Source organism: Amblyomma mixtum, chromosome 9, assembly GCF_055824585.1.
Source record: "Amblyomma mixtum isolate Tamu chromosome 9, ASM5582458v1, whole genome shotgun sequence".
NCBI classification, from domain to species: Eukaryota; Metazoa; Arthropoda; class Arachnida; order Ixodida; family Ixodidae; genus Amblyomma; species Amblyomma mixtum.
Window position 1 is genome coordinate 38,859,540 of NC_143020.1, and position 13,688 is coordinate 38,873,227.

General features: G+C 45.2%; 1 protein-coding gene across 1 annotated transcript in view; it reads right to left on the reverse strand.

The window, feature by feature from the left end:
- Window positions 1-2,210: 2,210 nt before the first annotated feature.
- LOC149328797 (uncharacterized) overlaps window positions 2,211-13,688 on the reverse strand; it is a 28,947-nt gene continuing 17,469 nt past the window's right edge. Inside the window, exons 2-4 of the mRNA XM_089559095.1 lie at window positions 10,077-10,397; window positions 3,522-3,799; window positions 2,211-2,228 (exon numbers count right to left, since the gene is read on the reverse strand). Coding sequence (XP_089415221.1) covers window positions 2,211-2,228; window positions 3,522-3,799; window positions 10,077-10,397 — 617 coding nt within the window. The remainder of the gene's footprint in view (window positions 2,229-3,521; window positions 3,800-10,076; window positions 10,398-13,688) is intronic.

Consider the following 13,688-nt stretch of genomic DNA (forward strand, 5'->3'; position numbering starts at 1 on the left):
CACCTGGTGCCGCATTTGCGGCGGCCATAGTGTAAGTTGAAATTGTTACACTTATCAATCCTATCGGAAATGAAGCATTGCAAGTGGAATGTAGACTTACCGAGCGGTGCTCGCACGTGAAGTTTTTACGAAAAAGATTCCTACGTGGTTTTCTGAATAAGAATTACTTCTTTTCGTTCAAATGAAGTAATGAGCTAAAACACCTCTAAAAAGAGGGTTGAATTTATGAAGGGCTTTTGTCATTGCAAATTTTATGCCCTGCTGGTTTCTATTTTGCACGTGGGAAAGAAATAACTGGTGCGGTAAATGTGTATCAAAAATTCAGGGGCACTTTGACTGTCTAAAGTGCGTAGAGGCGAAAGCGTTTTCCGCATCACTTTCTCAGCTTCTGTGGCACTGGTGGCGTCACATGTAATTGAGTACTAATTACTAAAGGATGGCAAATCACCAATTAATGGTTAATTACAGATTAATGCGTGAATACTAATTAACTGCTAATTAATGACGCTTAAGCTTCGCCTTTAGGAGAGGAACGCGACAGCGTGTTGTAGCGCTGCCAGGGAGTCCACGGAACGCCACCACCCGCTCGGCGCGATGCGTTTCCCTTTGAACGCAACGCTTTTTGAAGAGTTAGTGAGTGTGAAGAAACTTTATTGATTTCTTAAGTTTCGCTTGCGGTGGAGGTAAGGAAATGGCGCAGTAATTCTCTGTCATCTCGGTGGACACATGAACCGCACCGTCGAGGAAGGGAGGAAGTGGAGTGAAAGAAGAAAGACAAAGATGGGCCGTAATGAAAGAAATGAAAATTGTATTTAAGGAAAGGAAATTACGCAGTAACGGTCTCACATACCTCGGTGGACACCCGTCAAAATTTAGGGGGGTGGGGGGGGGCACTTTTTTGACCTAAAGTGCGGTCACTGATGTGTGGTTAAGAGGTTAACCTAAGTGGAACGCCTCTAAGTGGAACGCGACAGCGTCTTGCAACGCTGCCAGGGAGTCCATAGAACGCCATCGCCCATTCGGTTCTACGCCTCGCTCGTCGGTAAATTGGTTTTTGAGGAAAGGAAATGTATCTGTCCTTCATATCTCGGTGGACACCTAAACCTCACCGGAAGGGAAGGGAGGAGAATGGGAGTGAGCAAAGACACCGTATTCACTAGACGCGCCTTTGTTCATTCCAAACCATCGAGCTGGCATGGCGGAGTGGATAGCATGCTCGTATCGCACACCGAAGACCGGGGTTCGATTCCCGAGCTCGACCAATTTCCTATTCGGATTATTTATTTATGTGACCTGACTAGGAATGGTAATTAGGCCAATTGGGTAATTAAGCAATTAACTAAGCTCAGTCTCACTTACTTGGAGCATCACTACATGATCCCTTCAATTGGTTGCATGGTTACCACCCAAAGTACAATTGGCCCCGTTTGAAATTCGCGCACTGTGACCTCACGACCGTTTCGACCAATTGAAAAGCGTGGCATTTCTGTCGACAACTGCTGCTTACAACGATGAGGAATTAAAGGCTTTCGCCTTAAAATTCCTCCTCAGATTTAAAAAAAAACTGCATAGCAGCAGCGAGAAAACAGTATCCCAGGGTCAGATTTCTGCTGAGTGAAAGTATCAGCAACAGTGGGAGACAAACAAGTAGCGGCAGCTCCATGAGAGGACATTTTTGCTTGTTTCGGACACCACTGTCAATAAACATTTCTTTGAGCAAATCCATAGGTGGTAGAAATGTACTGAGCGCGGATATTTTTCGTGACGTTTCAATTAGTGCAGGGTAGCTTTCATCTCTTTTTCATCGAAATGAAGTTTTGGTGCAGTACTCGGTGACTTGCTTTTCTTTATTCGGTCTATTCTTATTGTTTTCAGGCAGTTTTACTCTATCTTTAGACGAAGAACAAAAAGTGGACTTTATTGTATTTGGTACGCATTGATCTTGGTAGCTGGGACTTACACCAAACTAAAGGAGAAAAAATGCTATACTATTCAATTACGTGGTTAAAATTTTTCTTGAAATATTTTTCAAGATACAGGCTATTTCAGGGAGTGTATGGGTCCAAACCAAAGAAACGTCCAAACAAATACAACATATTGCTTACAAGGCGTTCGTGTATTAGCGCTTTGGGGTGAGAGCTGCATTGAGCAAAAATTCTTGACCACGTGCAACCACTCCCCGGAGGCGAAGAATGGCGTCCAGAAGATGGTCATTGTCGTTTCCGTTCCTGAAACAACATTTTAAGTGCAGAATCAAGCTATAAACTCAGCTCTCCTTGCAAAGCGTATACGTGTCAAAGCGACACAAGGCATTTCAAGAGGGTGCCCCCAAAGCTTGTACATAGAAAGAAAGTTTGATTTACTTTGGGGGGGGTTTAATGTCCTAAAGCGACTCAAGCTAGGACTGTCTGCCACTTTGTTGCTGAGGGGATTATGACTCTCTTTTGCAGCCCTCTGCAGGGATCCCTCCCAAGAGTATTACTTCTCTGAAGGAGGCCGTTGTTAGGCGCTCCAGAAATTTCGACCACAAGGGGTTATTGAACGTGCAATGACGTCACAAGAGGAAGTCCCGTACCGTTTTCATGGCAAACCGTATGCCTGATAAATTTGCCTTGAAAATCAGACAAGCTGGTTTAGTACATATGGACATTTCAGTAGTGCTAAAGACTACCACGGGTAACAAAAAAAAAATAGGAAGGCACACCTGAACGGTTTTAATGGTCAACGGTTGCTTTTGACCTCTTTAAGCATTTATTTATGTTAATCATAGCAAATTACAAGCCTAGCCAAGGCATCTCAAGAGTATGCAGGTTAAAAGATAGCAATCGAGAGAGAGCATGAAAGCAGATGAGGGGAATTTTCGGTTGAACTGTGTGCAGGTTGTTTCTTGTTCTCCAGTTTGATTACAAGTTAATAGTTGAAAAAGAGAGGCGCAGCAAGTGCGAAGAAACAATAGTATCTTGAGAAACCAGGTCACATCCCTGGAAGCCTATATTTCAGAAGAGGTGATATCTTATTAGCAAAAGGAGTCTGGCAAGCTGAAGCTAAGTACAATACTCAGTGTCTGTAAAATATTACACAACTGACAGGCTTATCTACAGTGTTCAGCAAACCTATAGTTTCTTAGAACGTAGCCCTAGAAAAAATATATTCGCTCTAAAAAACTTTTAGAGAAAAGCAACAAAAAAATTCAATGATATTACGCAACTAGAAAAAAAAATTGGTTCCTGGCGCATAATGCTTGAAAGCACCACCTTGAATTTTCGGTAGTGCGAATTGGCCAAAAGAAATGAAAGGATTTTTGTTCAGCAAATAATCCTCTAACCTCGCTCATATAAGTTTCTCTAACACCCCCAATAATACCATACAGAAAGAAACCGGTCGTATGTGTGCCACGAAAAATATTTAGCGAAGATTGTTTCATCATAGCGCGAAAATATCCCCGTATGGTCAATATTATTTGCTCAACTGTAATATTTTTTTGTTCATGTGCTTATTTACTCACATGGTAATGTGCGAACCCAAGCAGGTTGGCTACTTGGCATCTCCACGCCGTTGTACACATTTTTCAACCAGACGCGGCAGTTGTAATCCGAGCCCGGTTGAAGGCCGCTCAGTATGACTGTAGAAACGTTGTTGTTGTGATCGTTGCAGGTGAACGAAGGGAAATCAGAGCCTGGTCCTATACAGTGGCCCCAGCATTCATCGAGGAGACAGCTCTTGACACCGGACACGTGCACGAGGATTTCCACAGATGTGTTGCTGAGCGCTCTGCCCACGGCCTTGAAATCTCCAGGATCTTTTGGGATGAAGGAAGGCCACGCAAAATACTATGTATTAAAACACTAGTATTACTGCAGAGTACGCATGCACGTAACAAGGCAAAAGCAGGGAACGACACAGGAACCTGCGATTAAACCTGAAATGACTAAATTCGGCAGTTTGGTTACTTAAATTAACATGTTCACGTCAGGTTTTCCTCTCCTGTAAAACGCTGATGGCCGCGTATTTGGCCCTATACAGCAACACCCTGCATACGCAGTAACGTGCCGCATGCATTGTTCGTCAATGTGCAGAAATATAAAATTATTAGTTGTAATACCATCCTGGTCCCTTAATTGGGAATAACGTGAAGAACTTGGCGAATGCAATACGTACAGCAGCGTACGTAGCAGCGTGTTCTTGGCGTACAGCAGCACACGAAATTTATTTACACCACCTAGCGTTATTTACGTGCTCAATCATCGCAAAGCCATGGGCGACCCTGCTTATGGATGGATGGAATGGATGGAAAATCGGCGCGTCCTCTTTGAAACGGGGCAGTGGCAATTGCCACCATGCTGTGCTTTTTTACGTTAGTTCCGTTTAACTGTGTAGGAAATTGTCATTAAAATTCGCAATTTTCTTTCAGTATGGTTTCGTACACTTCTAACCTGATGTCACCTCTCTGCTTTTCAGAAAACAATCTTCCAATCACTTTTTGCTAACTTCCGCCGCCGATTTATTTACACGACAACTGTTATCTCTAAACCCAAGGGCCTCAGGAAGAGTGTCTGTTCCTGCATCGACAACTAGACTGATACCATCACATTTGAGTATAAGGTTTTAAATTGTTTCTACAGATCTACCACCCACAGCACATGTGTCATCTTCGTCAATATTTATTTGTAGCTGCGCGTTCTAAGACATCCTGGTCTAGCTTCAAAGAATAGGTCACTGCCTCTTCAGTTATCATAGAACAATTCCTTCCTGATCCCCCTTTTCCAGAATCGATGTAGATCTACACTATACATATTTTCCACTGAATTCATTCAGTTTTTACCTTCCGCCTTTTTAGCCTGTCATTTAATGCTCTTTCTTTCTCCATCCTCGTGTCCGGCACATTCACTGGCTAGTTTCCTAGCTATTTTCTGCCACAGTGAGTCAATGGTCTTTATGTATACGTATTTAAGTACCTTAGGTGCCCACCTGTTATCGGCCAATTTCCTCAGGCGTTCTACATATAGTTTTTTACTCTGAGCTACGAGTGCTTCGATGTATGCCCAGCCCATATCCCCTTGTAGTACCTCGTTTGTGGTTTTCCTGTGGGAACCTACAGCTAATCTTCCAACCGCTCTCTGATTTACTTCTAATCTCGACTGAACTTCTGCCCTGAAGCACAGAACCGCATTCCCGAAGGTAAGCTCCGGCACCATTATTCCTTTCCAAACACCTCTCAGTACTTCACATTTGTGGTACTCCCATATTGCCCTTTCTTTCATTATTCCGACATCTTTTTGCAATTTTGCCCTGAAAGGCTGCTCATGATTTTCCGTGTATATATGCTCATCGTTTAGCCATACCCCTAGATATTTGTATTAGGCCACTCCGGCTATTTGATGGCCAGAATAAGAATGGCGTGGAGTGCATATGGCAGGTTATTTAAGATCATGAATGGCAATTTACCAATCTCCCTCAAGAGAAAAGTATACAACAGGTGTATCTTACCGGTACTCATCTATGGGACAGAAACGTGGAGGCTAACAAAGAGGGTTCAGCTTAAGTTATGGACAACGCAGCGAGCTATGGAAAGAAAAATGATAGGTGTAACGTTAAGAGATCGGAAGCGGGCGGAGTGGGTGAGAGAACAAACGCGCGTTAATGATATCCTAGTTGAAATCAAGAGGAAGAAGTGGGCTTGGGCAGGGCATGTAATGCGAAGGCAAGATAACCGCTGGGCCTTAAGGGTAACGGAGTGAATTCCAAGTGAAGGCAAGCGTAGCAGGGGACGGCAGAAAATTGGGTGGGCGGATGAGATTAAGAAATTTGCGGGAATATGGTGGCCGCGGCTGGCGAAGGACAGGGTTAATTGGAGAGGGATGGATAACTGGGCGAGTTTGTACTGATACATCGTGGGAGGGAACAGTGCGAAACAAAACGACGGACAAAGTAAGAGGACACAAAGACGAGCGCTGGAAACCGGAATTGGAGAGACATGGGAGAGGCCTCTGCCTTGCAGTGGGCGTAGTCAGGCTGATGATGATGATGATTGTAAGCACCTGATCAGTTCTATCGCAGAAAATTATCAAACCTGGCTTAGTTGACCTTAAATTGAAACCTCGAGCGTCTCCTTCGTCTCCACAACAATTAACTAGAGTTTCCAATACTTCCTGGCTACCTGCTAACAGTACAATATCGTCCGCATATATTAAACCTACGAGCCTTTGCTCAACGACATTTCCGCCTTATCGCTACGACAGATTATAACCTAGATTACTTTTTTGTAGCCTTCTATTCATATTTATAACATAGGGCATAACAGCAGCGGTGATAGAAGAAAACCTTGCTTAATTCTTTCTGTACCGCTACAGTTGTATTTTCTATCCCTTCCCATGCAACTTCAACTTTAGTATTTCGGTAAATTTTCTGTAGAAATTCAGTTACCTCATGATCAATACCTTCATCTTATAGTACGCTGCACAGGAGTCCCCTGGCCACGTTGTCGTATGCACCGCTTATGTCTAGAAAAAGCTAAATATATAGGTCTGTTTTCAGCCTTAGCTATATCTGGGCGTTGGGTAAACACGACTTGGCTATCACAGAAAGGGACGGAGCATAACCCACCTAAACCCGTTCTGACGTTTTCCGAGTATCCTATTACTTTCTGCCTATAATTACATTTTTAATTTCTCCACCTGCATTACCAGCCTGTATATAACAGATGTTATCGTAATCGGTTAGAAAGATTTAATGTTCATCTTATCTAATTGGCTTTATATATGAAATTCATTTTACTCTGTCTCCAGCTGTGCGCAATGTGCTTATTAGTTATCAATGTCACCAATGCTTTTATCTGCGTTTCCTTCCTTGTTAGGCCAGGTTCATTGATCAGCTGGCTTTGACGTCCGTAATCCTTGCAAATGTGGATTTATGAACTTTGCTTCCGCCTTTTTTTCAGCTAAGACTAGTCACTTCTAAGCTGTTCGCTATTTTGGTGGCCTGTGTTGCTCCCTCATTTCCGGAAACTACCCAGTCGTCGTTTTTAAATGACGCAGCTATGACTGGCGTATTGTAGTTCACAGCGTCGACACCCTATAAAAAGTAGCCTGGCTTTTTGCGCTTGTTGGTACATAGTTCCAATACACTGTAGCGCAGCGAAAGACGAGGACACAGGAGACGCTCGTGGTGTTCGTCTCTCGTCTCTTGTGTCCTCCTCTTTTGCGGTGCTACAGTGTATTTGACCCTATAAACATTTTCCCTCAGCTTCTTGGATCTGTTCCTGCTTTCTTTGATTCATTTTACCGAGACAGCCTATATGGTTCAAGAATTTTGTTGGCCCCCCTTTGTTTGCTTCGCAAATTTCAGCCAGCCAGTCATCAGAGAACTGTTTATTTTAATCTTGATGAGGACCTGCACTTGCGGCTTCGTTCTTCGGTGATATTCCCATTTTTGGCCAATATATTATCTTCATAAAACTGCGCCCTCTTTGCTTCTCTGGGTTCCTGTGTAATCCGCCCGCCGTTGTTCCTTGGCCTCCTTAATTTCAAGATTCCACCAGCTTCGGGGCCTCCTCTTTCCTCTCTAGCGGTTTACTCCTCTTACTTATTTCATTTTTGTACTGATGAGTAGTTCTGAATGATTATAATTCCAATTTTTCATGAGGTGTTTCTTGATTAATTCCTCTATGTCGGCTGCTATTATCGCTATTTGTTCGTTGTTTAATTTTGATTCTCTAGGAGCGGAGAGCATTGCGCATCTTTCTGGGCATTCCAAAATTTCTGGCGAATTCCGTTTTGTACCTGGAAACGCGTATTCCATCATTGTCTTCAAGATTTCGGCTTCTAACGGTGATAACATTTGTAAAAATGGCCGATTCTTCACTTGAAGTCTCAAATTTGATCTTTTTTCGTCAGCCTAGGCCATTTTTTAACGAAACCTGGTCTCGTTTTCTTACCCCTCAGATTTGTTTTGTGCGATATTTCCTTGACCCCTTAAAAATCCTCATTTTGGACATCCTTCCGGGATGCGCCAATTCTTCATCTATTCAGATTATCTTCAATGACATCTTTCTAAAACATGCAAAGTTAATGCTTTTCCATTTGGTCAGTGGTTTATTACAAGATTACTTGCTGCTCTTTAGCTCTCATGTGCTCATAACGACAGACGCCTCACAGTGTGAAGAAAAGGCCGGTGTTGGCATTTTCTCCATTTCCCTTGAGTGGTCATTCTCACTCCGCCTTCCCGATTACACCCCAATTTATTTGGGCGATTTTCTACCAGTAGTCCTGGTGTTACGTAAATTAAACAGCTCTTTGTCTTCTGTCATAATAATGACGGATTCATTATCCTTGTGTTCATCTCTCACCACATCGACAACATCTCGGGCACCTCGCTTACTCAAATGCTTGATTCCACCCCACATGTGTCGTTACTGTTGGCCTGGGTGCCTGGGCACAGAGGAATCCATTTGAATGAGGTTGCTGATACCCTGGCGAAGGCTTCTATTCAAGGCCCACTCGTATCTGTGCTTCATCCCAGCGCATATATTACTGCGGCAAGGTTTCGCAGGCATCTGCTTTTGAAAGAATTTGCAGCATCAGCACTGACCTCCTCTCCTGAATTCCGGCATCTCCTTTACCCATGGTGCAGTAAAGGATGGCGATCACGCAAACTTGAGGTTTCCTTCACGCGTCTACGTTGTCGCGTGCTTCCCTTAAACTTCTACCTTTATAGATCTGGTCTGGCGGTCTCCCCATTGTGCTCGTTCTGCGGTGAACCCGAAACGACAGATCATTTCTTGTTGACATGCCGCCGTTTCTCCTATTTACGTAGCCGCCTTCTGGAGCATCCGTTACGACCGTTAAGTCTAAGTCTCTCAGCTGGGGTTGCTCTGTCTCTTGGGGCTTCCTCCCTTGGGTACAGCAACTGGAATGGGCTATCCGCCATGCAAAACTTCCTTACGGACACTAACCGCCTGCCGTCTTAACCTCTGCTCTTCCTCATGTTCAATATTTCTCTGGAACGAAAGCTTTCCAATCATGGCATGTATAGCCTCGTTTCCTATTAACAGTCACCGATCTGGCAGTATTTGTTTAGCTTATTTCAATTTACACATTTGTATTTCTTTCATTTATTTCCTAATTACTATTATTACCATTATTACTTTTTTCCCCTCATTTATTCAATTGTTCAACATTCTGAGCCGCTGTCAGTCGCCGCCTGTGTCTTGGCCAATCCCCCGCAGTAGGTACGCGCCATTATTTAGAGGACAACAACAACAACAACATGCCCTGCCCAGGCCCACTTCTTCCTCTTGATTTGATGATGATGATTCATGCAGTGGTTTGATGCAATATTTTGTTTCGAACAAAATGCTTGAGATAAGGCAAGATTATTGGTGTATTTTTTGTGTACTAGGTTCTCCACGTTTACTGTTTATTTCAGTGATTTAGTGCGAATAAAGAACGCCGCATCACTGCCATTCATCGGTACACTGTTAGAGTAATGAAAAGGCACCGCAGAAGAACATACTTAGCGTACCGCCCCAGTTTGTTTAGAGAGTGACATTGTTCTAAATGACGGCATGTTTTTTTGCTTTTTTTTTCGAGGAACATACCTCAGCAGTTCCTAATATTCCACGGAAGAAGACCAGGCGGAAACTGATCAATATTTTGTTTCTGTTCATTGAAATATTAACCTGTGAGTTCAGTGCTTTTCGTTTCCGCCGTTTTGTACACTTCTGTGTGTGGAAATTACAGACAAAGGGCACTTAAGCGATCTTTTTCTGCGATTACGCTCATTGGCAGCTGAGCTATGCACCTACCCAAGCTGCACAGGTAATCGGACCAACATTGGAAATGGATGGTTTCACTCTGGTCGTTCGTAGGTCCTGCCTACGCCAATATATTTCCAATATTTTGCCAATTAGCAGTGCGGCGGGGGTAGGCCTCTAGACTGTCGTGCTTCTAAGACACATCATAACATAGACCCCTGAATTTGGATTCATTCTTTCATTCCTGGGTTGGTGGTAAAAGCGGTCAGCTCATCAAAGGTTATTGCAATGATAAAGTTCATATGCTCGAAATATTAAGCAGTACCTGATCCAGGGATGTTTATGCCTCCCAGAGAGACGCCTGCAGACGTACGCCCAGGTGAACCAACACAGTAGGTGCGTATGTTGAAGGTGACGGTACTGCAGGCTTCCAGGTGACCGCAAGTGAGCCGTGTCTGGTTTGGATGAAGGATGGTGCCGTTTCGGCATGCGTCCACGCGGTAGAGCTCACCACCACCGCTATCGCTATCCTCATCTGAGGCCTCGATGATGTAGTAGTCAAAGTCGCCTTTTGGTCGCTCCCAAGCAACGGTGAATGAGTGAAAGCCAACTCCTTCTAAGGTCAAGTTTGTCACGTCGGGCGGTGCTGGAAAGAACATCCACTCGTGAGTACATTCTGTCCAAATTGTAGGTGACATGTTTCGTGGCTAAAAACTAATTCCACTTTCAGGCACGCAATGGTGTGTTAAAGATAGTTCTCTTTGGTAAGCGAAAAAAAAAAGACACCTTTCAATAAGTATTTAGATCAGAGAGCCGTTGGGAAACGGCTATAGGTTTCAAAGCTTAACATAGTTGGTTTACATGAGCTGAACGACTGTGTCCTCCCTGTATTGGAGAAACACTTTGGAACCCGTGAACTGCTCTACCATACAGCGCTAAACCAGTTGGTAGGAGGTTTTCCAACGTTAAAGGGGTGCGCCTAAATAATCAGAAGTGGTAACATACGCAATCTCATGAGAAGAGGAACAGTCATGCCATTCTGATGGCTCTAAACACGGCTGCAAGCTCTTCACTGAGTGCATATCAGCATCCATATAATCTCAAAACCGAACCACCTTTCAGTTTTAGCCCAAGTGATTGCGAAATAATATATGACGAGCTGTCTACTGGGCGTGTTTCTCTACCCTAAACATTCGCTGTCTGAAATTTTCACAAGCTCTTTCTATCTTTAAGGTTTAAAACGTTCAGAGGCCTGCTGCGCCGTCACATATTGGCGCAAACACCTGCTCTCGGTTTTTCTACAAAAATCATTAGATCCGCGAAATCGCCATACGACCTCATACCCTGGTCGATGCTTCACACCGCTCCTCATTTCTATGCCATGGTGTCAGTGCTCTTTCATCGTGACACCACGTTCCAATTTTACTTGCAACGTACGCCAGCGACCTCTAAATGAGCCTATGAAAACTCGTTCTCGGCACTCGTTGTACGACGGACGTCAGTATGACTTAGGGACACATGTGTATGCTTATAGTAAACAAAGCTCTACACCACACACAGTTCGGACAGCCACTCCTCCTCCATCGTAGTCGTCGCATTGCACGGGTCAAAAAGATTGTGCTTTTGCAGGAACTGAAATGGCATACGCATTACCTTTTTCACCATTGCGAACCTCCTGCTCAGCCATTCGACCATGGGGTCACATTGCTCACAGTCAGTGGCGCCGCATTTATAGCTTTCTCTTAGCAACATCTTTGGTGTGGCTGTGATAAACGTACAAAAAAGCCGCTCCTAAGTGGTCAAGATGTAGTATTAAGTTGTTCAGACGTAGAGTGTGCGAGCCAAACAATTTATAAACTGTATTGATATCATGCGAGTTTCTTACTCGGAGTTGAGCTTTAAGGTTTTTACTCGGCGTAGACATACTCTCTCGCAGCTTACCATTCCACCAATTCCTATCTGAAAGAGCTGTTTGTTTTGAAGACAAGTGAATTGCAGTTCAAGTTTTTGCATGATATTGTAGTGTGCAACGCCAAAAAGAACACCAGCGCACAGACGAAAAACCTGCGACGGTCCCTCAGTGGTTCGAGCGCGCGCGCGAGAGCCAACTAACTTCTTCCTCTTCTAGTGCATGCAGTACTTCTGTCTCTTCGAATGCATGTATTACTGCACCCCTCTTCTGCAGCATCGACACGATGCGGCTAGGAGAGAATTTCACCGAAAGGGGAGAACACAGCTGCAGTGAGCCGCAGTTCAGTCAGGTAGCCGGTCGTGGTAAAGCTTCATGCGAACAACGTCTACGACTTCAGTTCGGTGCGACCGGCGCGATGAACAAGCTGTCGGGGCGGGAGCAACTGCATAAGTCACATCACTGCTGCGGCGCACTACTTCGTAAGGGCCGAAGTATCGGCGCAGCAGCTTTTCAGAGAGCCCGCGGCGACGAACAGGTATCCAAATCCACACAAGATCGCCGGGCGCATAACTGACGAAACGGCGCCCAAAGTTGTACCTAGCGGCGTCAGTCTCCTGTTGACGGTGGATGCGCAGGCGGTCCAGTGACGCGCTTCCTTAACACGCTGAACGAAGGTATCTACGTCGAGGTGAGCGTCAGAGTCGCAGTAAGGGTCGACGGGCAACATAGCATCCAACGGAGTGGTCACCTGGCTACCGAAGACAAGCTGAAAGGGGGTCAGTCGGGTTGTTTCCTGCAGGGCGGTGTTGTACGCAGACGTTACGTACGGCACAATGGTGTCTCAAGTTCGATGCTCGACGTCAACGTAGATTGATAGCCTGTCGACTAGTATATGGTTGAGTCGCTCTACCAACCCGTTTGTCTGCGGGTGGTACGCCGTAGCACGTCGATGGCTCGTGTGCGTCAGAGTCATCACGGACTGGGTTAAGCGGGCCGTGAAAGCAGTTCCGCGGTCAGTAACAAACACGGCGGGTGCTCCATGACGCAAGACAATGTTGTGGACGAAGAACTGCGCCACTTCAGCAGCAGTGCCTTTGGCAAGAGACATGGTCTCAGCGTACCGTGTGAGGTAGTCAGTCGCAACGACTATCCAACGCTTTCCAGACGAAGACTTCGGAAATGGACCAAGGAGGCCCATGCCCACTTGTTGGAAAGGGGTCTTCGGTGGATCGACGGGTGAAGAAATCCGGCTGGTTTCAATGGAGGAGTCTTCCGACGTTGGCATTCACGGCACGTTTTTACGTAGGCCCGCACCGATGAGAGTAACCTGGGCCAATAATACTTTTGTCGAATCCGCACGAGTGTACGGCTGACTACAAGGTGGCCGACGGATGGTGCATCATGACAGGCACTCAAGATCTCAGATCGTAGCTGTGATGGTACGACAAGTAGAAACACTTCTTCGCTGTTGGCAAAGTTGCGCTTGTAGAGAACACCAGACCATAAAGTGAAGGTGTAAAGCCCTCGAAGAAAAACACGCGGAATGGGAGCTTCACTGCCTTCGAGGTAATCGATGAGCGGCGCCAACTCCGAGTCCGCCCTCTGAAGCTGCGCCATTTTGGTGGTACTAACAGAGCCCAGGTGTCACCCACACTTGCCGCACTTTTAAGCGCGAAGTTCCCAGACACCCTTAGAGCGTGTGGGGGTAGCTGTCTCGGACTCAAGGAGATGCCCTCGGCTCAGCGTGGCAAACTCAGCAGAGACCAGCTACCAGGTGACAAGAGGTTTTTGGGCGTTCGGTGCCCAGCTTTCGCTGGTCGCAAGCCAGAGAATGGGTCGGAGCCAAAGGTTTACAAAACAAAACAAGGTTTATACAGCGATGACACGATACAGAGGATTTCACAATCACTAGTACAAACCCATACAAAGTGATTAACAGAACAATGCAACTCGTGCAAAGTTAAACTCGAGAGAGAATGCAATACAAAGGCGATATTGCACCTAAAGTGCTCTAACACAAGAGAG